The 26,208-nt window shown below is 44.3% G+C and overlaps 1 protein-coding gene across 1 annotated transcript in view; it reads left to right on the top strand.

Annotated features, from left to right (window-relative positions):
- AGBL1 (AGBL carboxypeptidase 1) overlaps positions 1-26,208 on the top strand; it is a 403,281-nt gene that overhangs the window by 24,743 nt on the left and 352,330 nt on the right. The window contains exons 4-5 of the mRNA XM_088656701.1: positions 535-666; positions 4,657-4,750. Of these exons, the coding sequence (XP_088512827.1) occupies positions 535-666; positions 4,657-4,750 (226 nt within the window). The remainder of the gene's footprint in view (positions 1-534; positions 667-4,656; positions 4,751-26,208) is intronic.

Below are 26,208 nucleotides of genomic sequence, written 5' to 3'. Positions count from 1 at the left end.
ACAAACGCTGACTCCCTCGGCCTGAAAGTGAGATGAGTGCCGGAACCCCATAGTTGCCTTTGACTGGACTTTACCATCCAGGGGTCCTTTATCTTTTAGATTTTAACTTGTGTCCCACATCTCAGAGAGAGATATTTCAGTCACCTCCAAAAAATGAGGTCCCTAATTGAGGCACTTTGAACTGTCAAAGCCACAGAGGTAGTATTGAGCTGTGTTTCCCTGACTGAGGCTTAGACCAGGGTACGGGGTTGGGGGACCTAGGAACCCAGGAAGCTACTTTACTTTGAGTCAGACCTTTTATTTATTTATTTAGGCAAGGCTATCTGGACACATGGATGTTGATGTGTTTTAATCTCTTTTCCTGTCAGTTTTAATTTTTTTAAAAAAAGTGTTTGAAAAAATGTTTTTATTGATAATTTTAATATTTCTTGAAAATTACTTGGAGGTTTGACTACCGTCTTGTGGCATTCAATTTTTTTGGTAAAAAATAAATAATCAAAATGATTTCCTCCTCCTCCTGCTGCTGTATCTCAGATAAGAAGTTTGGGCTGAAGGCACAAAGACTGGAAGTGATTGATATGACACTCAGCTTGGCAAGGAAAAATCTAAATCATCACCAGAATCTCACCCACTGCCTTTGGGCACTGCATGTTTATGCCTCTAGTGGTGAGTATGCAATCTCTTTCCCTTCTCCCTTGTGTGTGTTAACAGTCCTTAGGCTTGAATTACAATTGGGGGGGATGCAAATTAGCAGCGCAACAGGAAACACAGGGGGACTCAAAACAGAGCACGTTTGGCTTCTGAACCGGAACACCTACTTCCAGTTTTGCAGTGTTCAGGTTCCACGTTGCTTGTGAACTAAGCTGTTTGAAAACGGAGGTACCACTGTACCAGGTTGGAGAACCCTGTATTAAAAATTCAGAACCCAAACTTACTCATACCGGCACTTCTCAGCTTCTGGACCATCATAGGCAGGCAGATTAGTGGTGCCATTGTGATCACCTACAATTATGACCTGGGTTGGCACTGTGGAATGTCACAGCTTTTATAAGAGGGATGGCTAAGCTGTGGTCCTCCAGATATTTCTGGACTACAATTCCCATCACCCCTGGTCATCAACTATGCTGGATGAGGCTGATGGGAGTTGGAGTCTAGCAACCATAGTGGGTCATAGGTTAGCAAATCTTTCCATCCCCAGACTCTTCATCAGTGGGTTCTCAAAAGGACATGCCAATGAATCACCCAGACAATGCCAGCCCAAGACCCAAAGGTTTTCTGCACCTTCCTGTTGTTATCTATTCCACCTTCCCCTATGGACAGCACTTGAAGGAGGTTATGAATGTAAGAACAAAAGAGGAACCAATGGCCTATCTAACCCAGCATCCTGTTTTCATCAGATGCCTGTGGAACCCGTGCATGCAGGACCTAAGCACAAGAGCCCTCTCCCTCCTGTAGTTTCCAGCAAGTGGTATTCAGAAGCATTTTTGCCTCCAACCATGTAGGCGGACGTTTGGCCACCACGGCTAGTAGCCATTGAAAACCTTCCCCTCCGTGAATTTGCCCAATCCTTTTTTAAAGGCATCCAAGTTGGTGGCCATGCTTGCCACTTGTGGGACCAAGTCCCATAGTTTTACTATGCACTGTATCTTTTATATGCCCTGAATCTTCCAACATTCAGCTTTGCTGGGTGTCCACAAGTTCTTACTGTTATGAAAGATGTGTGTGTGTAGGGGGGGGGGGACGATGACGACGATGACGACAACGACATTTCTCTAGCTGCTTTCTCCAAGGTTATTTCACCATGCTTAATGGTAGGTCTGCACATGATTCTCTCCAGCGGAATGACTGGTGATTCTTTCCCAAATTTCCGATGTCGTCAGTCTTTGCCAACTGCTCCTGCTGCTCCTTCTTGACCTCCCCTAACCTAGTGGTTGTTTCCCCTTTGGAGAATCCTAATTGGGCCACCAGCCTTTGGCCTGGCTCGACATGCTTAGCATTTCAGATCTTCCCCCTGAAGATTTAATGCTACTGGCTGCTGGCCTCGTGGGTTTCCTATGTATATTACAGGAGCCCCACTGGCTTCTCACTATGGACCTTCCTGGGAAGGCTGCCAAGCATGTTCTTCCAGCCCTTCTGAGATAAGCATTATTTGAAAGGTGAATGTAACAGAGATGGCACTTGAAATGCATCTGGGTTTAGATTGCAGGGTGCCTTATCCACCCCACCCACCCCATGTGCCTTGCAGTGTCAGGGTCCTTGCTCACACTTTGCCTGGTTGCCACATGCAGCAGAATGAGGAGCTGGAATGTTGAGGTGCAAGGCCAGATTTAGGAGCCAGCAGCCACTTGGGATGCCTAACTTGAAAGTGTGTGCCAAGCTCAGTTGAGGGTGCTGCTGCTGCCCTCGCAGAAAAATACGGTACAAGCACTTGAGAAGCTGGCAACACTGATCTCTCTGTGTGGCCAGTGTCATAACCTCCAACATTTCTCCGATGAAAATAGGGACCTCCTTTACAACAACAACAACAACAACAACAATTTTAATTACACCCCGTCCATAGGACTAGGTTGCCCCAGCCACTCTGGTTGGCTTCCAAAATATACAATAAAAATATATTAAAACATTTTAAAATATATATATACAGGGCTGCCTTCAGATGTCTTCTAAGGTTGTATAGTTACTTAGCTCTTTGGCTCAGGGGCCGCATAATTTTATAGCCTCCAACTTTTCTCCAATGAAAATAGGGGCATTCTGGGATCAAATCAGAAACTGGGACAGCTTTCCTAGATCTGGGACTGTTTCTGGAAAATTGGGACACTTTTAGGGTTTACAGTGTTGTGATCATGGCTGTGGTGTGGTTTTGAAATCATGGGAATATTTACAACATCAGGGCCCTTTCAACAAATGGTGTGAACGTCAAGTTTTCTGATTGAGTGCATGCCTGCAAATTTATCATCTTAGATGGCAAGGGAGAAATCATGGGGGCAAATGGTTTATCAAAGCTGGGAAATGGGCCACCAATGAGGATTCTGCTGTATGTTCTGCCAGGGCTTGTCAGGGTGATGCCTTGGGTGTAAGTGTGCCTACCAGTTCCTCGTGTTGTGCAGAAATATCCACTCAAAAATCCACAATGGGTGGGAGACTGTTGTTAATCTGGTGATCTAATCAACAATAGTGCCTATACCGTTTAGTTTGATTGCTTTGTCAATGCTACTTCATAGTTCATATGCAAATTATATCCAATTGATTTAAGTCACTTTAAATGTAATCATATTTTATCTTATTTTGTATTCCTATAAATTCAATTTTCTCTATAAGTTCTATAAGATTCATAATTTCATTTTCATATCACTTAAGCTTCGTATATTAATAAACTGAGTGATTTGTTTCAGTTGGAGTCTGGTTTTTATTGAGCAGGCTTTAGTCCCTATTCCACTGGGTTGCTACTGAGCAAAAACGAATCGTGATTAGAATCAATAGTCCATTGCATAGTGTAGGCATCCCCAAACTTCGGCCCTCCAGATGTTTTGGACTACAATTCCCACCTTCCCCGACCACTGGTCCCGTTAGCTAGGGATCATGGGAGTTGTAAGCCAAAACATCTGGAGGGCCGCAGTTTGGGGATGCCTGGCATAGTGTGTGACCTGATGATTGGATCACCAGATTAAAAAAATGTTTGCTCTTCCTGCTTGGTTCCTGTTTGTACTGGCTTGACGTCTCCTAAACACCTCCACAAGAGCTGTTTTGGGACTGGCTCACACAACATTTCCTCAAAATTCCAAATGTGTCCAGTCTGCTGGCTTCCAAAGGTTGGTATTCCTTTTTCTACACTGACTGAACACAGAGTTCACAAAGAGTGCTGGCCACAAGCCCGCCATTTTGAGATATGACTAAACCCCCCAAACACCCAACTTTATCATGTTGCTGAGCATAACAGGGAAATATCTTCCGTAGTGGGCAATTTCTTTCAGGGAAGTTACAGAACACCTGACTAATTCCTCAGGTTTCACCAAAAGGCCCAATTCCAGATTTGAAGCAGCCTTGGGCAAAGTGTCCTCTAATGAACACTGGAAGCCACCACTTTAGTATCCTCCATTGCCCAGAGCAATGCATTGTGGGAAATAGAAATGGCCATGGCTTTCCAGGCCCAGGGCACAAGGAAAAGGATTATTATAATGGGGCCCCAAGGACAGGCATCGGTTCTAAGCTATGCTAGGACCCGAGAGTACCACCTGCTGACTCTGGGCCTGTTCCTGAACCCACAGTTTGAAAACTAGCAAGTCAAGGGGCAGGATAGTGGGGCCAGATGGATAAAGGCTTCAACCCATTAAGACTGCTCTCATTCCCTTACAGATTTCCTCGGTCTGAAAAGAGGTTTTTATTTTTGAAATATGTTTGGATGTTCTAGATGTTTTTATTTCTTTTAAACTGTTTACTACTATGCAATTTGCCGCCCTGGGCTCCCTTGAGAGGGAGGGCAGGGTAGAAATTGGATAAACAAATAATAAAAAAATAAGATTGTTGAGAGAGCCAGAAATTTGTTGACAACCCCAGAAGCCCACTTTCTTAGGCTATGATTCCAAAGCCATGCTATTTCCACATACATGCACCCCCCTCCAATTTTAGCCTGACTGCCTATTTCCTTCCTTTGCACAGTTACCGTGGGAACCATGTTGGGAGTGAATGGAGCCATGGAGCTGCTGTTCAAAGTCATTACACCTTACACCAAGAAGCACACCAGAACGACAAGGTAGTGGGGGGAGGGGGAGGACTTTCTGGGATACCTTCTCTGGACTTGTGTGTGTGTGTGTGTGGCAAAAGTACCAAAGAGCAAAGTGACAGGCTAGGGAGTGAACAAATGTTACCCTTATGCTAAGGTGCCAGCCCAAATTAAGCCAAGGTGTTGATGTCCACATGCATAAAGGAAATCAGACTATTAGCTCACCAAGCTCAGATATGTCTCTATGTCAGGGGTGGCCAGTGTGAGGCCCTCCAGACACTCCAACTCCCATGAGCTGCAGCCAACATCAGAGGCAGAATCATAGAAGTGCAGAGTTGCAAGGCTAATCGAGTCCAACCCCCTGCAATGCAGGGATCTCAGCTAAAGCATCCATGACAGATGGCCATCCAACCTCTGCTGATAAACCTCCAAGGGAGGGCAGTCCACAACCTCCCGAGGGAGACCGTTTAGCAGATGGAAGGAGCTGCAGCCTACATCTGGAAAACATCATGTTGCCTATGCTTTGTCTACATAGACTGGCCGTTGCTCTCTAGGGCTCCAGACAGGAGCATTTCCCAGCCCTTTCTGGAGATACCATGGATTGAAATTGGGAATTTTTGCATGCAAAGCCATAAGCTCTACTGCTGAGTTGCAGCCCGTCCCCTAAATGCCATGGAAGCAGGAGCAGGAATTGGATACTGAATGGATAACACAGTAAGCTGCCTTGCAGATGCATCTTCCACTGAAGCCTCAAGGGTCAGAGAGACCCTGTTATTTATTTTTTTAGTGCACTCGGTGCCTTTTCCCCCCTTGCCAAGTCTGAAAGCTGCTGTGACTCTCCAGTGTGAAGTTAAAATTAGCCACACAGCTGTCTTGCTCTGGTCCCGTCCCTAGCCAGTTCCCAGAGCGAGATTTACAAGGCATGCACGCCTTATAAAAGAGACGTTGCACGTGACCCAGAGCTGCGCCTGCGCCTGCTTCTCCTGCTGCTTTGATGTGGCAGGAAGCAAGAGAAGAGGCGCGCAGAGAAATATCAAAGCTCAAGACATAGGCGACTGTGGAAAGGATGTGCTTAAGATGGACAGATGCAAGAAGAACATAGCACCCCTGAAGAATAACAACAGTACTGCTAAATCATCACAACAATAACAGCAATAATAATACAAGAACATTGCCCTGCAAAATTACAATTGTGATAATGATGGTGATGATAATATGCCAGTAATCGAGATGCGCCTAAGATGGCTGGATGCAAGAAGAACATAGCGCTGCTGTATAATGATGATGATAGTAATAACAACAGCACTAATAATTTGTATAGCAATAATAAAAACAATACTGTAGTTATTGGTCCCAATAAGGGTGTTACCCTACCTGGTGCACTCCAGATGTTTTGGACTACAAGTCCCATCAGCCTCAGCGTCTGAAATTAAGGATGGATCTACACATATCAAAAGACACTATAAATAAGTCACAAATTAGATCGTTATAATTTTATTTTTTTTAAAAAAACCTATGTAAAATTGTGTATAAAAATATCCTGCTCTCTGGCACCATCTGGTGTTGCATTTTTATAGCACATTCAAATCGCTGCTTCTTTACTAATGTAGCCGAGTCCCAAGAGTCTCATGCACGACCAACTGATAACACTCCTCTCTACTCTTCATCCAGCCAGGCAAAAGCATTCAGGGTGTGACACAGGGCCACTGTAGGTGTGGTCTGGTGAGAGTTTAGAGGGCTTGATAGAGAGACTTGGCGTGCTGCATTTGAGCCCCAGTTTGGGGTCCCCCACTACTGCTGTATTTAGTGGTTATCTCTGCTGATTTTGAGGTCTTTGTTGTGCTGCAGTTGTTATGTTCCTGTTGATTGCGTTCTACTTGTTTCTGTTGTTTCAAAGACATCTTTTTAAGGTGGGGGAGGGATGGGCTATCAATGTTTTAACAAACAAATAATAAAAGCGACAAGACTGAGCTGCAATCCTCAGCAGCCATATCATCAAAAGGAAACTTGCAATTCACTCAACAGCACAGCAAATACATATAACAAAACATCAAAAGAAGTTAACCTATCAAAGAACAGATTAAAAAGAGGGGGGGGGAGTAGAAAGAGCCAGAGAAGCACCTGGAGCCAAACATTCGCATAAGATAGAGTTTGGTTCTTCACCTTTATTTTTCAAAGTTTCTTCCGCGAGACAGCATTTATCATAATGAAAGATTTTAATGCCACATATTAATGTCATCGTATCTGCTTTCAATTCATGTATTACCTTTGTAAGAATTCAAGATACTCCCATTACTTATCTCCGGTCGTAAGACCGTTCTTCACATTATAACTTGCATTAATGAGCACATCATTTCCACATCTATCTTCTCCTTTTCCTCATTGTTCCAGAAGTGTAGAGAAAGACTGCCAGAGCTTTACAGAGTTGCCTTTTCCTCAGTTTTATATTCTGTCTGAATCATCATAACCCCCCTCCAACCCCACAAACCCCCACAAATACCCCTTAGGACACTTTTCTCCCACTGGGGCATCTGTCGCAGATGCTATCAAACACTGAGGCAACAGATTTGGCAGACAAGGTGTTCAGTTTTTATTCTGTTTGCCAGTAGATTAATGAATCTTATCTGCAGATTCATGAGCTTAATGTAAAAAGATCAGATTCCTGTCAATTCTCTGTTTCCTTCCAATGTTGTGATTTGTTTCTCAAAACGTTGGATCAAATTTCTCCTCCAAAGATTATTTCCATACAAACCCCACCAATGGTGTGTAATGCAAACCTCATTCACTTTAAACACTTTAAAAGAATCTTGGGAAGTGTACTTTATTAAGGGTACTGAAAGCTGTTAGGAGACCCCTATCCCTCCCCCCCCCCAGGTACAATTCCCAAAGTTGTTTAACAGTCAGTCCCTCAGTCCCTCTCCACAAGAAACTCTGAAAATCGTAGGTCTGTGATCAGAATAAGGGTCTCCTAACAACACTCAAGATCCTTTAAAAAAGTCAGCTTCAAGGATTCTTTGAGGTCAATTGACATGAAGGGACCCAAGTTATTCATGTCTGTTAATTTCAAGGGGTCAACTCAGAGCAGGACTAGCACAGAATACAACCCATTGCTTACTGAGCAGGAAATATGCCCAATTCCCTCTTCATGAACTGATTAAATGCATGGTGAATGTGCACAATGACTAGTTGCTTTGCAAATTAGCTGCTCAACTCACATCACCTCTAACGTATATATTCCTGCCAATTTAGGATTATGTTTCATGCACCTGATGGAGTGCACTCTGGTCTGTGAAAGCTTATCCCATAATAAATGTGCTAGGGTGGGATTAAACCTAACCAGCCCTGTCAGTGGAAGGTAAAGCACGAGCACTTTTCTGCTCGTGCATTTCAGCTTTCCTCCTTCACCTCCCCCCCTACAGGCCCCCCCCAACCCCAAATTGGCTCTGGGGAGTGTCAGGAGATTCCCCCAAACAGTTCAGGGGATCGTTCCGTCTGGCAGACTGGAATGCATCTGCAGATGGAGCAACTGGAAGAGTGTGATGTTGAAGCCCACCCTTAGTTCAGTTCCACGAAACTCCTTCCTGGTTTTTGCTGCAACACACGTAACACTGCTATCCTTCTGGTAGCATTTTGCTCTCTCTAGTCTTCCAAATCTATAAAGTTACAATCTATAAAGTTACAGTTTTGGGCCACAATCCACCCTGCTTTAATTGAGAGCTGAACAACCACCTGATCATACAACTTCCTTCCTTTTAAATATCTGGCCATGTATTTTTCAGCGAACAAGACTCGGGAATGTAGACATTTAGTATTCAAAGCTGAAGGCAACGAGCAGTTCAATGAATGATACCCACGTGTGTCCTAGACATCCAAAGCATCCAAAGGAAAATTCCTCTTTGATTTATGTGCTGTGCCTCTTAAGAGCTGGGGTCACGGCGTACGTGCATGCGCGTGCTTTTGCAAAGCGGTGGGCCTGGAAATTCATTGGCTCTTGAAGTGCATGGCCTCAGACAGTTGCAGCTCCCGAAGACATGATTGATGGGTCCCTGCTACACTTAACTGAGTAAGCAAATCCTGTTTGCCCTCCCTCTGTCCTTCCTGCTGGATTGCTGCCTGTGATTAGAATAGCGTTTAGCCATAGAGGCACTTTATGGCTCCAGAGAAGCAGATATATAATGGGAATCTGACATGCACCAGTGTGGCTAGGAGATTACAGAGCATGGCTGGCTGGTTTGGGGCCTTCCAAACAGCAGGTTTGACGCTGCTGGAAAATTCATTCAGTTCAGAGCTTCATTAATGCAAAAGTTTGCAGCCATTATCCTGGGAATGCTCAGAGGAATCTTTGCGTGATAACTTCACAGACAAGTACCTCAATCCCAAACCCACTTACTTGGAAGTAAATTCCATTAAAAATATTCAGTCAAATGTAGACACTGTGCAGCGCAACCCTCTGCATGATTACTCAGATGCAAGTCCCACTGTGTTCAATGAGGTTTACTTTCAAATAAATGTGTTTAAGGTTCTTTGGATTGTGGTCATAAAATCCCACATATTTCAATGGGAAATCTAAGTGCTAATTTTAGTTTTCAGCTGAGTTTCTTGCTGAATATTTTTTTCCTGTATTTATGATACTTTTAAAATTATTATATCTTTTTTACATGAAGGTCCCACTTAACAATCATGATCCGATCCCTGGAACTCGTTTGTTAGGTGAGCATTTGCATAATGAGTCCACAGTTTCCATTATTTCCTATACAGTGGTACTTCGGTTTATGAACACAATTGGTTCCAGAAGTCTGTTCATAAACTGAAGCGTTCATAAACTGAAGCAAACTTTCCCATTGAAAGTAATGGAAAGTGGATTAATCTGTTCCAGACAGTCCGCAGAGTACTTAAACTGAAGCATTCATAAACTGAAGCGAACTTTCCCATTGAAAGTAATGGAAAGTGAATTAATCCATTCCAGATGGGTCCACGGCGTTCGTAAACCGAAAATTCGTAAACCGAGGTGTTCATAAACCAAGGTTCCACTGTACAAATATTTCTAATGTGGACTTCGTCCAATCCCTTTCCCCCCTCTCTCCATGGTTTCCTCCTGAAATGGCTGCAGCCAATCAGAAAAAGAGAAACAAAAGGGGGGGAAATGGTTTATCCAATCTCCCCTGTTCTCTCATTCGTCTGATCACATCAGATATCTGAATCTGTGGAATGTACAGTGAGGTTTGGGCATTGTCTTTTACTTGTAGATAAGTGAATTTTCGGATAGTGAGTGTGAGGATAGTGGTGGTGGACTTGCCTTCCTTGGAGGTTTTAAAACAGGCTGGATGGCTATATGCCAGGGTCTTTGGCTGTAATTCCTGCATTGCAGGGGGTTGGACTAGATGATCCTTGTGGCCCCTTCCAACTCTATGGTTCTATGGGACCTGCGTGTACATGCCTTACTCACATCCCATATAATAGACCAAGTGACCTCTGGTGTATTTTTTCTTTGAAAAAAAAAATCTTAAAACTCCTGACTAATGCTATTTACCAGCTCAGGATTGGAGAAATCAGCTCTAAAACACTGTTGAATTTTCACGAGGACTTTGTATTTTAATTGCAAACTGATGTGGGGTGCTGAACTTTAAGACTGGAAACATGAGAAACTGAAATTGACATATCCACCCATCCCTAATCCTCATATGCCCATTTACCCCTTACTCCGGACAAATGCACCCACCCTTTAGTTTTTGCACTCACTCAGAAATCTCCCCTCTGGCTGGAAGGAAGGAGCAGACAGCTTTCCCTCAAAAAGGCATGTATGGTCCTTGCTATTTGGTTAGGTTCCAAGAATATAGAATGCACAGCTCATCCCTCCTGAGAGAGGTCTATAGATCCCATCCCATGAAGGTGGCCAGCCATCTCCCGGTTAAGCCAAGGTCACTTCAAGAGCCAGCCCTGTCAATCACCGAGACAAGAGCTATTTACTAAGCCTTCTAGCATGTAGTAACAAGATACATGGTGCTATTTATTTCACTGGCATCAGCCCCTGGGCTATTTAGATGAAGGTTCACCCATGCCCCAATCATAGCTGCCAAGTTATCTCTTTTTTAAAGGGAAATTCCATTATGCTGAATAGGCTTCCTCGCGAGAAAAGGGAAAACTTGGCAGCTATGACCCCAATTGACCTTTTTTGGGATGCATGCCAAATGGCTTATTATTCCCCGTCAGAAATGTACTACCCCACCTTCAATCAGATAGGGGCAGATTCTTCAGCCATTTCTAACATTATGTGATTCACAGTCTTTAGTGAATAAACTCGCTGGTGGCAATCTTTCAAAGAAATGTCAAATCTTGCTGGATGGCCTTCTAATATTGTGAGCAGCGAGGCACTGGTGGGCCTTCGGATGGAAGCAATACTTAACGTTGGGGTTACAAGGTGATTTAAGGCAGGAATAAGTGATCAGCACTCCTGCTTATCCTCAAACACTGTTTATTGGTGCTTCAGCAGTTCCTGTTCCTCTGTGAAGCGAAACAGCAGCGGCTGTCTTAGAAAAGACAGGCATAAGCTCAAAGTGCACTGCCCTCTCTTTACTGAAAGGTTGAGTGGATATTGCCCAGAGCCAAGGGGGCATCTTGATTAAGGGCAAGTTGTGACAGAGAGGAAAGTGAAATGAGGATATGAAAATAACATTTGTAGGTACCTCGGGATCTGTCCTCTTGTACTTCGTAAAATGCCATGCGCATAGATAGCACCATACAACTCAATCTGCAAAGCGGATTTGGGATTTGCAGCTGTATTTTGTGGTTGTGGAGGGTAGGCAGAAGCAAAGTGACCAGAATGGTTATGCGATGATTTGCTATGACTGAAATTTTTCAACCATGGTGAAGAATGCACCACCACTGGATATCAGAATTGGAGAATCTTTTCCAGACAGAGAACCACATTTGCTTCTGAATAACCTTCCAGGCTGGACATGCCAGTGGTGGGTGGGGACAGAGGCAAAGGTGGGCAGAGCTTTGAATGCATTTTTTTAAAAAAATTAAATTAATTTTTCTTTTCTCTCATTACAAATATACTTACAACATACAGATTACACAAACCTCTCTCCCTCCCCCCTTTTGGACTTCCCTCGGCTTCCGTTTCTGATTTATTTACCTCCTTATATATTCTGCTATCTTCTACAAATTTCATACTTTCCCCTTTTATTACATTACCTATTCCCTATCCATAAAATTGTGAATGTTTATTTAAATCCGACCATCAGATCAGTGTTCTTCCTTTGTTTCTGTAAATATAATATAAAAGGTTCCCACTCTTTTTCAAAATCTCTATTGTCCTTTTCCCGAAGTCTGTGTGTCAGCTTCGCCATCTCCGCATAACTCATCAGTTTTTTCTTGCCATTGTTCTATTTGAATGCAAATTTCACCTTGTGCAATACACTAGTTCCTCTCATACTCAAGCATCCCTCTCTACCCTCCATCCAGGTGAGCAAGAAGCATTATCAGGGTTCAAGACATGTTCCAGGCAGCAGGCCAAAACACTCAAAGCAGGGCTAGTGAATAGAGTCCTCAGGACCAGACTTGTTCAGTCCCTGAACTAGAGGTTCACCACCCTCTGTTTATGGTGTTTATCGAAGCCAACAGCCAATCCTTGATTCAAGGAGTTTTCCATCTAGTTTTGACATGGGCAGCAGTAACTTCTGATTGATTAAGGGGTGGGAAAGGAAGGAGGGTAACTAGAAATGAACATGATCAGCGGCAGCTATATGAGCATTTAGTGTTCATTTCACATGGGAATAAAGATTAAGAGTTTAAGCCAAAGGAAAAATTATGTTTTTGAGCTGACGTCTAAAGGAACAGAGCTAGGTGGCATCACATACCATAGTCATAGAAGATCACATGGATGTTCTGGGAAAGATTTTTGTTCTCAGAAGGTGCCAGTTAGGAATGGATATATCTCTATGATTCTTCCACATTTTAAACCCAGGATTCCATTCTGTTTTACATTAATCTGCAATTTGAAAAAAGAAGATTCCTCACAAAATAACATTTAAGATCTATTTAACTGTATACTGGGACGCAGTATACTGTATGCATGGGACACGGGTGACGCTGTAGGTTAAACCACAGAGCCTAGGGCTTGCCGATCAGAAGGTCGGTGGTTCAAATCCCTGTGACGGGGTGAGCTCCCGTTGCTTGGTCCCAGCTCCTGCCAACCTAGCAGTTCAAAAGCATGTCAAAGTGCAAGTAGATAAATAGGTACCGCTACTATGGGAAAGTAAACAGCGTTTCTGTGTGCTGTTCTGGTTCGCCAGAAGCGGCTTAGTCATGCTGGCCACATGATCTGGAAGCTGTACGTCGGCTCCCTCGGCCAATAACGCGAGATGAGCGCCGCAACCCCAGAGTCATTCACGACTGGACCTAATGGTCAGGGGTCCCTTTACCTTTACCTTTAATTGTATACTGTATTTCTCTCTCTATCTCAACATGTGCTTTTAAATGCATATTTTCTCCAAACGCATGCATTTAAAAGGCATATTGGACATGTTTAAATTATTGTTTATTTGTCATCTTCCACACATATGTCTCAAGGAGATGCACACAATGTAATAAAAAGAACTCAGGAAAACAGAAAAAACAGCTCGGAAAATAATAGCAAAAGAACTGAAAAACACTGAAAGGAGATACCCGTGGCAGAGAAGCATAAAATCCAATAGATAGCTTAAGCTCTCATGTACACATTAGACTGAGAGATGTGGATCTGATAATTTTGTATATGAAGTCATGAAGATCAAATTCCTTTAGCATCCCCAGAGGCAAAATAGAAAGGTTAGAGGCATTACAGAAGAGAGCAGGGGACCTTCAGATAGCTGAAGCTGGAGGAACAAAGGTAACAGGCAAAGAAGGATGTATGGAGGAGAAGGCCAGCCTTGACTATTAGCCACAACAGCCATGTTCCACCTCCACTGTCAGTATGGCACTGAACACCAGTTGCTAGGTAGGCAAGGTGCTCTTGTGCTCAGGTCTTCCTTGTCGGTTTCCAACAAGCATCTGGTCAGCCACTGTGAGAACAGGAAGCTGGACTAGATGGGCCACTAGCCTGATCCAGCAGGCTTCTCAAACAAGGCCAAAGACAGGGAGGAGTAAACTAATGGTGGGTTTTGAAGTCATCAGTAGTGGTCGGCATGGAGGTGCTTACTCACCATTGGTGGCACTGCAGCTTCCCGAAAGGGACAGGGTCAAGACTGTGATGGGGGCAGCATGGGACAAACACACAGCGTGTGGAGTCAACCCAACGCATTTGCACCATGCCTGTGTTGTCCCTCCCGCCTCAGAAAGTGCAGAGAAGCTGGTGACAAGAGGTCTGGTTGACACCACCACCCTACTAGGGCCAGGGCCTTTTCAGTATTGGCCTCGACTTGGTGGAACGCTCTCTCAGAGGAGACCAGGGCCCTGCAGGATTTGACATATTTCCGCAGGGCCTGCAAGACGGAGCTGTTCCGCCTGGCCTTTGGGCTGGACTCAGTCTGACCACTATGTTTTTCCTCCCTTATGGATTTGATTTGGGCCATTTTAAAATGAGGCTGCATTTTAATTAAATCTGGATTGTATTTTAATCCGCATTTTAATCAATTGTTTTTCCTTCTTTTGCATTTTGTTGTGATCTTGTTGATGTCAGCCGCTCTGAGCCCGGCTCTCACTGGGGAGGGCGGGGTATAAATAAATTATTATTATTATTATTATTATTATTATTATTATTATTATTATTATTATTACTGGTTGCTACCGGAAGGCCACACTGTTTGCTCAAGCTGTGAAATTCTGCCATTGGTTGAACTAGCCTCTTCCTCCCAATGTTTGAGCAGAAGTTGGAAGCCCAAGAGTGCCCCTTCTTCCCCCAGTCTCTGCCAGCCAATATTTTGAGCATGAGAAATGAACTCGGTGCACCGACACACTGATTAGTTCCTTGGCAACGTACAAGTGTGGCTGCCAAGGATCGGTACATTTTGAGGAATAGTCTTCGGACAGCTTTATACATATGTTTATCTGGCAGCAGTTTTGGAGGTGAAGCGGGAAGCAAATCAGCCCTAATTCCCCTTGTTAGTTGCTGATTTCTCATTAATTGTGGTGAGCTGCTTGGGTGTTTACTTGGACAGGAACATACAATTCTATTGGAATGCAGTCAAGAATTCGCTGTTAGTTAATGCCCACTTATTTGGAAGTTACTGTACAGTTCACTTGATCCCCTCTTGGAGTTCCCAGAGGAGAACTCCAAAAATACGTACTTTTGGCTAGGACACAGGCAGATTTGTGAGTTTCCCTTTCAGATCTGCATCTGGGATTTAGAACAGAACATCCTGCTAAGCAAAGAAATAAAGGGGAAAAAAGAGGAAAGGAAAAGGAAAGCACTTTCTTTAGAAGGAAGGCGTGTCAAGGGAGAACCTCCCCACTAATTGGGGCACAGCAGCCTGTAGCTGAATGCATGTCACAGTAGAATTGCATGTTGCTTTGTATACATGGAGGGCAGAGCGACACAGCAGCTTCCCATCTACTATGCATATAAGGAAAGCTTACAACCAGGGCTTTTTTTCAGCCACAACTCTGTTCCGGCATCTCTTAGATGGGCACCATTGCCATTATAAGACAACAAGGGAGGTGTTCGCACCTCTTTTTCTAGAAAAATAGTACCGGTTAAAACATTTGCAGCTTTAAAGCTGAGAGAAAAGGGGAGCGAGGAGGGACATGAATGAAGGTGTACAAGTTTATGCCTGGTGTGGAAAGAGATACGTTTTCCCTCTCTCTCATTAGTCTAAAGCCCAGGTTCAAACAGTGAAGCTGAATGGCGGAAGATTTAGGGCAGACAAAAGGAAGGACTTCATAACTTTGCAGATAAATAAACTATGGAATTCACTGCCACAAGAAGTACTGGTGGCCACCAACCTGAATGACTTCAACAGAGGGTTGGACAAACTCGTGTAGAATAGAGCTACCAGCAGTTATCACTTTCCCTCCACTGTCAGAGGCATTGTGCCTTGGAAGAGCAGTTTTGGGAAATCACAAGTGGGGAGAATTGTTGCTGCACCCACTTTCTGCTTGCCTGCTTCCCAACTGGCTTGCCACTGTGAGAACAGGATGCTGAATTAGATGGGCCACTGGCCTGATCCAGCAGGGTTCCTTGTGCTCACATGTGCTTAGATCTTGCCTAGCTGAATGCATGGACCCATCTTTTAGACTAGGCAGGGGCTATTTTTTTCTTTCTTCTGTGTTTTGTCCAGTACTTAGCACACATGCTGGCATTAAAGATGGTAGTGCTGCTTCTATAGTGCTGTAGAAGAAGGGAACTTGTCCTCACTGCTACACTAGGTAGTTATTAAGCTCACTTCATATTTCAGATTGCATGGCACAGAGGGAGGTGACATCAGTAGGATAAGTAAATAAAACACTGCATTTGAGTTCTATGCAATGGGCCATTTTAATAGAACAAATGAGCTCTGAAGTCAAGGCATCTTCATTTACACACTTCTCCCTGCATATCTGTTTTTACGGTCTATATCATTTCCTTCCCAGAACAACCTGCCTGAGCTGTAATAAGCAATAAAGTCTGATTTCATAGCAACGCTATGTCAGAAATGCTTCTCGGAGTAAATATAGTTACAGTGCCGAATTATATGTTATTGGCACTGGAAGAGCGAAACGGCAGAAGCGGAGAGAGATTGGAAAATTAAAAGGCAAAGTCACAGGAGGGAAATAGATGCTTTCGGATGAGGTTTTGAAAATAGACGATGAGCCAGCGAGGTGGGGAGAGGCAGTTGCAAAAGGACTTTGCACCAGATGGCAGGTGCCAAGGGGATGGTGTGACAACAACTCTGGCGCCATCTGAAGGAGGATGTTGGTATTTGGAAGTGAATGGCTTAACTACGTTTAATTCTGTGCTTTGTGAAGACGTACTTCCTTTTATCGATCCTGACTTTTTCCTCCACCTTCACCTCCCCCTTATGACCAATGGGGGCTGTGTGTGGAGGCAAGGTATCTAAGATTGGCTTTGTGTGCACCTCAGGGGTGCCATTGCACTCATGGGTGCTGCATTGTCAACCCCTGGCCCAGGTCATAAAATGGATTTTGGCGCTGCTCAGGCATCCTGATTGTACAGAGGGAATCTCTATCCAAGCTCTCTGGAATTACCATCATTGCAGAGACAACGACAGCAGATGTTCCAGTTCACCCTCCTGCCTGGCTGTTTCCTCATGTGTCCCTGAGACAAAAAGGGAAAGAATCCCACGAGGGCTCTTGAACTGCATGATGATAAACAGTTCCTGAGAAGTGTCAGAAGAGGATGTTTTTCCTTTAGCTGTTAGCAGCTCTGTGCACATTTGACTGTATTCACCATAGATTCTCTCTCTCTCTCTCTCTCTCTCTCTCTCTCTCTCTCTCTCTCTCTCTCTCTCTCTCTCTCTCTCTCACACACACACACACACACACACACACGTTATAATTTTAATCAAGGTTTTTGGCACCTTGGGCTATTCTATGTCGTGAAAGGTTTTGTGTAGCTGCTGCCATTGCAACTTCTGTCGGCTTGGGTGGTGCATCGCCAAAAGCAGAGAAAACACCTTATCAGTAACAAGGAGGACACAGATTTGCAGGCGCTAATTCATATGTATAGATGCCAATTTGGAAATAATGTCTACGTTTTAAATAGAAATACATCTCACCCTAAAGGAGGAGATTGTGAACAGGTAACCCATTTGTCTTCTACCCAGGTGCATAGATAAACTCAGCAGATACTTCAGCAATGGCACTCACTCCCATAGGAGACAGGAATGGTCACCAATTTAGATGGCTTTAGATGGACTGGGAAAATTCATGAATATGGCAACCAATGGCCACTAGCCATGATGGCTATGCTCTGAATGCCAGTTGCTGGAAACCACAGGAGGTTAGAGTGCTCTTGTGCTCGGGTCCTGCTAGCAGGCTCCCCATAGTATGTGGGTGGCCACTGTGAGAACAGGATGCTGAACTAGGTGGGCCAATAGCCTAATCCAGTTAGGTCTCTTATTATGTTTTTACTGTAGGTGCTAACAATTGACAAGCCACTCTCCCACTTTAGGATTAAACTGGACTTACACTGGGCAACCCTTCCCAAAAAGTCTTGCTTGAGCAGTATTGAGAGTCTGAAAATCCAGTAAAAATATGTTAAGCATTTATTGTGACTTGCCAGATCCTTGCCTGGTTTTGCAGCCCCAAGGAAATGTCCTTCCTAAATTTACCCTATCATTTGCAGGCCTCTTCCCCGCAAAGCCAAGTATGATGAGTTTGGTACAGCATGGCAGACTGGCGATGGAGACAATATGCAGGCTCATGCCATGATAAACTTGTCAGTACTCTTCACATCACTCATACCTCCCTGGCTGTTATCAACAGTGACAGCACCAAGGCAGAAATCGATAAACAAAGCCTGGGGCTGAGTTGCCCCTGGACTTAATCCAAGGAGGAGCTGAAATCTTGCTTAGTGCTGTGCCAAAAATTTATCCTGCCATTTCTCCTGGCCATTCTTCAACACTTATGAGAACAGAAAATGGCACTTCAAATATAAATCGAAGGGGATAGAGAAATTGGGTGAAATTCTTATGGGTGGAGTACCGTACAGGGGCTTTGTCCTGCAGTGGGGGGACGGACGGTATTTGTGAGTGTCTGTTCTTTCATTCCATAGATCATCTCACCAGGGTTCTGCACTCTGCAACCTTCCTGGGTACCTTCAGTGATATCCCAGGGGAAGACATCACGAGGCAGCTCCTTCCATGGGGCTTTTTCAGATCAGGAAGCACAGCCAGCTAGGGAGGCTGCAGAGAGCTTGAGAAACATTCAGTGGAAAGAAACACACATGCTTGCACACGCCACTCACACACATTGTAATGATGAGCTGAACCCTGCACTCGCTGAAATTCTAAAGAAATTCTCAAGTGTCCCAAGATTGAGGTGGAAAAAATGTAAGGAAAAAAACCTTTCAATAAATCAGTGAGGCAATTTTTGCACAGCACCGAGGAGAAGCAGCACTCAAAGATGCCAGCTTGAATGGAAGCAACTGTAAGACTTTTTGGCACAGAATGTAACCCCCCCCCCAAAAAAAATGGGTGGAAGCATTTATTTATTTATTTATTTATTTATTTATTTATTTATTTATAGAATTGTTAAGTGAGGGGTGGGTCCCCACAGCCCTGCAAATGTAGTTTTTGGACCCCAGCTCCCATCAACTCGGCCCGTGGATGATTGGAGTTGGAGTCCAGCCACATCTGGAGGGCCACAGGATTCCCATCCCTGTATTTGCCCCCCCCCCACAAATGACCCACCAAAATGGCATTCCCCCTCCCCACCAGGGAAGAAGGACATCAGGGAAAATCTATACCAGGAACAAGGGAAGGAATGAAGGAAGGTTGACATCACAATCTGCTACCCCTGGCAGACCTTGCCGCCTGAGGCGGTTGCCTCACCTTGCCTCATGGGTGCATTGGCCCTGTCCAATTGGCACCTCCTTGGTCACTGTGAAAACAGGATGCTTGACAAGATGGAACTTTGGCCTGAACCAGTGGGCTCATTGTATGATATCATGTTTCCCATTGCTCTCTTCTAGCAGATCCTCTCCACTGACATGCATTTCATCTCCATGGCCAGGGTTGGGATGAATATATCCTGCAATTTCCCCCTTATCTTGCTGTAAGTTGGTCTTTACATTTTTTTAGTTTGTTCCACCCCAGCCCTCCCCAATCATTCGGCGTTTTCAAATTAGTTTTGCTGCGTTTTATCTCCTTGCAGATAATTCTAAAAATGAGCACTCTTCTTATCTCCCATACATCGTTACAGTCTGAGAACACTCTGTATTGAGTTCTCTTTTGATGGTAGCATCTTTTATCTCCAGGGTGCCTTATAACATGCAGCGGTTGGGAGATGCGGAGGCTTATGGGAGGCGAAGGGTTCAGTGACCTGCATATAGTAGGTTAGGGCGGAGGGTGGGAAGGGGAGGAGTTCGATCTTTGCCAATTCCAGTCTGGATTGACTCAATCTGCACCTCTAGGATGAATGTGCAGACCATAATGTGTAGCTATTCTTCAGCATTTGTAACGAATCAGTCTCATAGTGTGGCAGCTCCTAAACTCTGGAACTCCCTGCCCATTGTATTCTTTCTAGCACCTTCTAAAAACCTTTCTGTTTAGATAAGCCTACCCTGACATATAAAGCTGACATGTATTCTAATCTGCAATTTTTTTTTACAGTGTATATTTTAAACTGTTGATTTTCTTGACTGCCCAATCAAGCTAGAGCATGGTTTCCCAAACTTGGGCCTCCAGCTCTTTTTGGACTACAACTCCCATCACCCCTAGCTAGCAGGACCAGTGGTCAAGGAAGATGGGAACCGTAGTTCAAAAACAGCTGGAGACCCAAGTTTGAGAAACCCAGGGCTTGAGGCGCAGCTGGGATGCAGCACAATGCAGAGGAACAAAGGGGGAGATGATGATTCCCAGGGAACAGCCAGAATCACTCACAGTTTTGTGGTGCACTTCCTCACGGTCCATTAACACCAAATGCTCACCTAACACAAAAGCTTTGCCTTCACTCACACTTAACTGTAGTGGTCCAGTGCTTAAGGGTTGGGGATCCCATCGGTATTATTTGCAGGAGTATTTCCCAGACCTACCTGGAGATGCTAGGGGTTGAACCTGGGACTTTTTACATGCAAAACGATTCTTCTGTCCCTGTGCTATGGCTCTTATGCCTTCCACTGTCCACTCACACTAGTAGCTGCAGAGGCAGATTGCCTGGCTACTCTCAGTCTGCCTCCCCAAGTTAAGTTACTTTCTTCCACTGCAAGCAAAAGGAGAATTAATTGGGGTAGGGCAAGCAATTTTATTTTTTGGACTACAAAACCCCCATTGGCCCCAGTCAGCTGGAGGGCCCCAGGGTGGTGGAGTCATAATCTCATCCTTTGTTTCTTTTTGTATTGTGCATCCCAAATCTAAGGGGCTGTTAGAAATCTTGCAAAATTCCACACGGGACACAGTTTCATGCTGAACTCAGCATGAACATCACGCAGTGTTTGTGCACCCCTACATTTTCCCTTGTAGCTAGCTGTGGTGAAACCTGCCTGCATGAAACCATCAATATGCGGCCTCATACCTGCTTAATTTCTACACAAAAGTGTGTTTCTGCAGAGGGATTTTGTGAAGTTTGATGGGCCCCTGGGTTTGGCCGCATCAAGATAAAAGATTGTTTTCCTTTATTACCGTATCTTTGTGCTTGTCCAGTCTTGTTAGATAATCTCATTTTCATTTGGCACAGAGAACAATGAAGAGTTTCCTCCTTGCTTATGTCCATAGTTTGCACACATTGAATGTTCAAGAGGCATTTTTCAATCTGTTTGCTTGTTCCCTGTCCAACCTGCTGGTTTTTGAAGGCGCTTCAGAGGCCTTTGTTGTTTGGAGCGGTTGGCTCAGCAGCCAGATCGCTATAGGTTTTGTCCCTTTCTCTAGCTCTAAGGCTTTTTGATTATAAAGCATCTCATACGATTATGCATTTTAAACAGCACTGTCAAGCTGCTAAATAATTTGCAGCAGTGTAGTCATCTGGCTCCTAACCAAACGATTTGAAAATCAAATGCAACAAATAATTTGAAATACAAATGCAACAAATACAAATTTCATTATACAGCCACGGACCTGGTTTTTTTTTAAAAAACCCATATCTGCATGGCACCCAAGCTGTCTCTGAGGTATTGGGATGGTCCAACCACAAGCCCATGAATGAGCTGGGTGTCTCTTTGCTCCCTCCTCCTCCACCCATCCCCCTTTCCACATGCCTAGCTTTGGTCCTTTTGTCCAGGCTTGTAAAACAACAGTTTATTATGACATCCAAATTGGGAAACTGGGGTTTAACTGCTACTTATAAATGAGGACTGAAAAGCGAAGAGAGACCATGTGGACACATGGGAGGAGCCATAGCTCAGTGGTAGAGCATCTCCTTTACATGCAGAAAGCCTCAGGTTCAATCTGCAGCATCTGCAGGTGGAGATAGGAAAGTTTTGCTGTAGAGCCACTGTCAATTATTATAATAGACAATACTGGATTAATGGTCTGACTTGGTATAATGCAGTTTCCGATATTCCCATGTAGGTTCCTTGGGTTTTTAAGTCTTAACTTATTCATGCTTATTTCTGAACTGTGTAACTTCATATTTCTGCTGCTGACGTGTGGTATGCGTAACCCGGAGTGTGGGTTATATATATATATATATATATATATATATATATATATATATATATATATATAATATACAATACCATTGTACCTTGGTTCTTGAACAGAATGCGTTCTGGGAGTGCATTCAACTCCTGGAACCATTCGAAAACCAAAGCATGGATTCTGATTGGCCGCAGGAGTGTCCTGCAGCCAATCGGAAGCCGTGGAAGCCACACTGGACATTTGGCTTCTGAAAATCGTTCGAAAACCGGAACACACACTTCTGGGTTTTGATTGTTCAGGAGCTGATTTGTTCAGGAGCCAAGGCGTTCGGCTTCCAAGGTACCACTGTATTTCCAGCATTTCCTGTGACATCACATGATCAGTTTCAATGATGTGGCCTGATGATGTGAACAAGGTGCTAGCAATGACTTGCCCAACTAGGTGCTCCCTCGACCCTCAGTCCAGATAATTTGTCAATTGTGTGCTTTGGTCAGGGTTGTACTCCCCCTGAGGGTGTAGGTCTGTAGTCGGGGGTGTGGGTGCTCTAACTGCAGAAGATTGTCTCAGAGACCCAACCAATCACTTGAGTTCTGCAGAAGGGAGCCTCCTGCAGCTGCATACCATCTCATCAGGAGGCCCATTCCATACCATGTGACTTGGAACTTACCCTTCAAAATGCTCTCCCTTACTTATCAGACTGACGCCACCTCTATTGTCTTTGCAATGTCTATTGAAGCCCTCCCCTTCCCCACAAGCCTTTACAGTGGTGAATCTTATCTCAATCTGTATCGGCACTGGATCTGAAATTGACTTCAGTTCTCAATCGCTTTGGGATGTTTCACGGGAAGGAATTCATAAGAGGAATGCGGGGGGGGGGGAGAACCCACATTAAAATGCCGTTTGTATGTGGTGAAGTGGCACATCCTGGTGGAAATTACTGCAAACTTTTCACTCAGATGTGCTGTTTAAGTACACACAGGAAGGCATTTAAGTGGAGAAGCTCTGAAAAATATGGTCCTTTGTGCTTGCAGTCTGAACTGCCTTCTGCCGCAGCCATCTAGGAGCCCATTCTCCATAATGTGCAAGTTAAATAGCAACTTATCTCATAAGAAATTGAAAAAGCTAACAGCGATGGTTAAGATTTCCTTTTGTGTTCAGTATTATAGCAGCACACAAGAGAACTGGCAACTCCTCCCCCTAATAAGCAAGTGATGTTTGCCTTTGCTTTGCATCCCCATCAATAAAATGAATGCTCTCAGTGATTAAACCAGTTAAAGTTCTATCAGTTAAAGTTCTACTTGACTAATTTACCTCTTAGAAGCTCTGCAAGCCTCCTTTTTTAACACTGAAGTTCTAGAGATGGAGGAGAATTTTGTTTGGTTAGCATCTTTCGGTGAACTGACCAGATCTCCACCTCTTGGACTAATAAATGGACCATAGCATGAATTCTCCAGATTTTGCAATCCTCAGCTCAAAGGCATATCGATATATGGAAAACAAAGTGGTATATTTTGGAGTAAAATATGCTTAGAAATATGCACATTATGCACATTGAAATAAGATATGCATGAAATGGCATTTTCTGATAAAATATGTACCGTATATAAGTATAAAATGTCATACATAGTTATTTTTTTAAAAAAACAACAACAACCCACAGATTAATGCAGACACGGGATAGACAGGATTTATGAATGGAATTATGGTCTAGAAATAGACTGCTCCATCCTAACAACATTGTTTTTACATAGTTTCCCCTGGATCATCTATCTATCTATCTATCTATCTATCTATATCTATCTATCTATCTATCTATCATCTATCTATCTATCTCTATCATCTATCTATCTATCTAATCCAGGCTTCCTCAACCTCGGTCCTCCAGATGTTTTTGGCCTACAACTCCCATGATCCCTAGCTAGCAGGTCCAGTGATCTGGGATGATGGGAATTGTAGTTTCAAAACATCTGGAGGGCCGAGGTTGAGAAAGCCTGATCTAATCTATCATCTATCATCTATCTTCTTTCCCTCCAACCCTCTCTTTGAGGTAGATTTAAAAGAGTTTGGTGGAGTGAAACTTGGCTCTCTTTTACAGGGATTCATCAGAATCTCCTTGGCGAGGGTCTGTGGGTTTTTGGAATGGAGCTTTGTCTGTGTATTTCCCATCTTTTCTTGAGGCAATTATCAGGTTTTCCACTGGGCACAATGTCAAGAGTTCTGCTGCAGCATATGCTCACAGCTTCAGAGCCTTTTCACTTTCTCTGTACTGTTCTACTGCATCACTCCTGTTGCACGGTCAGGAGCGTCCCAGACTTCACATCACTCACTGGAAAGCAAGATAGAAAGCTTAGTTACAGAGGATGTTCTCAGGTCCAGCTGAAGTGAGGGGACCATTTCTTCTCACCTGCTTCAGGAGCCTGGGCAGGGAACATTTAATCTAGCCTACTTGATTCTGTCCAGATAGGTTTAAGTGTTCCTGCTGGGCTATAGCTTGCAAGCTGCATACTTAATAATTTTTAAAAATCATATCATCATCACCACCATCATCATCATCTCTCAACTGGAGATTCAAACCCACAACCTGCCATCTGGGGCAAACCTGGAGACTTCAGGTTATGTTACATGGAAGTCTGGCAACCCAACAAGGCTGTGACATACATGAAATGCAGGGGCTAAATAAGGACTGGTCTTTCCTGTGTTAGTGTTGCTAGAGGGTCAGATCCAGAGCCTGGAGACCAAGGAGTGGAGCCTTGGAACCCAAGCAGGGGTGCAGAATTTTTCCACTGCCAGTCAGTGTAGACAAAACTGAGCTAGGTGGACCAATGGTCTCATGTGAGCTTCCTGTGCTCACATGTTCCTGGGATGAACTCAGCCTCAACCCATTGATGGGATTTTTTTTTAAATGGGCAGGATACACCTGCTCTTCTGAAACTGACCTTTCATCTCAGGCACTAGAGGACCACAGCCCCTCTGCGGGTCTCGATTCTGGTGGCAGAGAACATAAGAAGATCCTGGCTGTTGGATGAGGTCAATGACCCATCAAAACCAGCACCCTGTTCCCACAGTGGCCAACCAGACTCACCTGTTAGCATTCCCTTTGAGAATTTCACTGGCCATACCTATGATTATCACAATCATAATCCTTGTGTGGGTGTGGTGGGGGAGAGAAGGGAGAATGAGAAGAGCCATCCCTTCTTACATCCTGGGAAGTCTCATACTTAGCTCAGTGGCAGAGCATCTACTTTCCAAGCAGAAGATCCCAACCTCCAGCATCTCTCATCAGGGAGAAACCCTTGCCTGGAGCCCTGGAGAGCCACCTCCAGTAAGTGTCATCAATACTGAGCTACGTGGACCAAGGGTCTGACTTCCTGGCAGCTTCTTAGCGTAAAGGGTTTAAGCTCTGTGGCAAAGCATCTGCTTTGCATGCAGAAGGTCCCAGGTGCCATCCTCAAGATGTCTAAGGAGGGCTCGGAAAGACTCCCGTGAAACCCTGGAGGGCCACTGTCAGTCAGAGTAGACAGTACTGTTAGGCCAGAGGGTGAAAGGCAGCTTCCTAACATGAATTAGACTTTCTGCAGGATGTATGGTTTTCAGCAGAGGGAGACGCTTCCAGTCTGTGTAGACAATGCCGAGCTAGATGGACCATGGGTCTGATTCGGCACAGGGCAGATGTTCCCCATCTTCCTTGTTAAAATCCCGTTGTCATTTATGCATCACTTCTGATTTGTGCACAGATACACAGGTGCACACAGAAGGAGATGTAACAAAGAAATACTGCCGTGTTCCTGGCACAGTCTGCTCATTTCCATTCCATCAGGTGGCATTCTGATATACAAAACTGGCTGGTGTCTCACTGGCCACCACTCGGTAACCACCTGGCCATTATAATTTTTTCCCCTTCTTCTTCCTGTTCTGTGGCTCTGATCACTGCCCTAGTTTTCAATCAGTGCGCTGAAGCATCAGCCCAGCTGGCTTTTACATGGTGATTTGTTGCTTGTTTGCAAAGCTTTTGCTGGACTCCAGTTGATTCATTTTGCAGAGAAGGGGGTGGGATCGCATTGCAAACAAGGAAGAAGGCCAGCCTTGGAACAGCGGGCGCTGGTGGGCTTCTCTGCCCCACAATCTCGCCTCGGCTTGGCTGCCGAGCGGAATACGCGATAAATGGCAGCTGAATGGCAATAAAATATTTATTTCCGACTGCAGCTTGATAATTGGCTTGGTGAGAAAGCTAATGCGATTTATCGGAGGCTTTGTTTATATAGTGATTTTGGTGAA

This window comes from Zootoca vivipara, chromosome 13 (assembly GCF_965207765.1).
Source record: "Zootoca vivipara chromosome 13, rZooViv2.hap1.1, whole genome shotgun sequence".
Classification (NCBI taxonomy): domain Eukaryota; kingdom Metazoa; phylum Chordata; class Lepidosauria; order Squamata; family Lacertidae; genus Zootoca; species Zootoca vivipara.
Note: the sequence above shows the minus strand (reverse complement) of the source record. Positions and strands in the feature narration are given on the sequence as shown.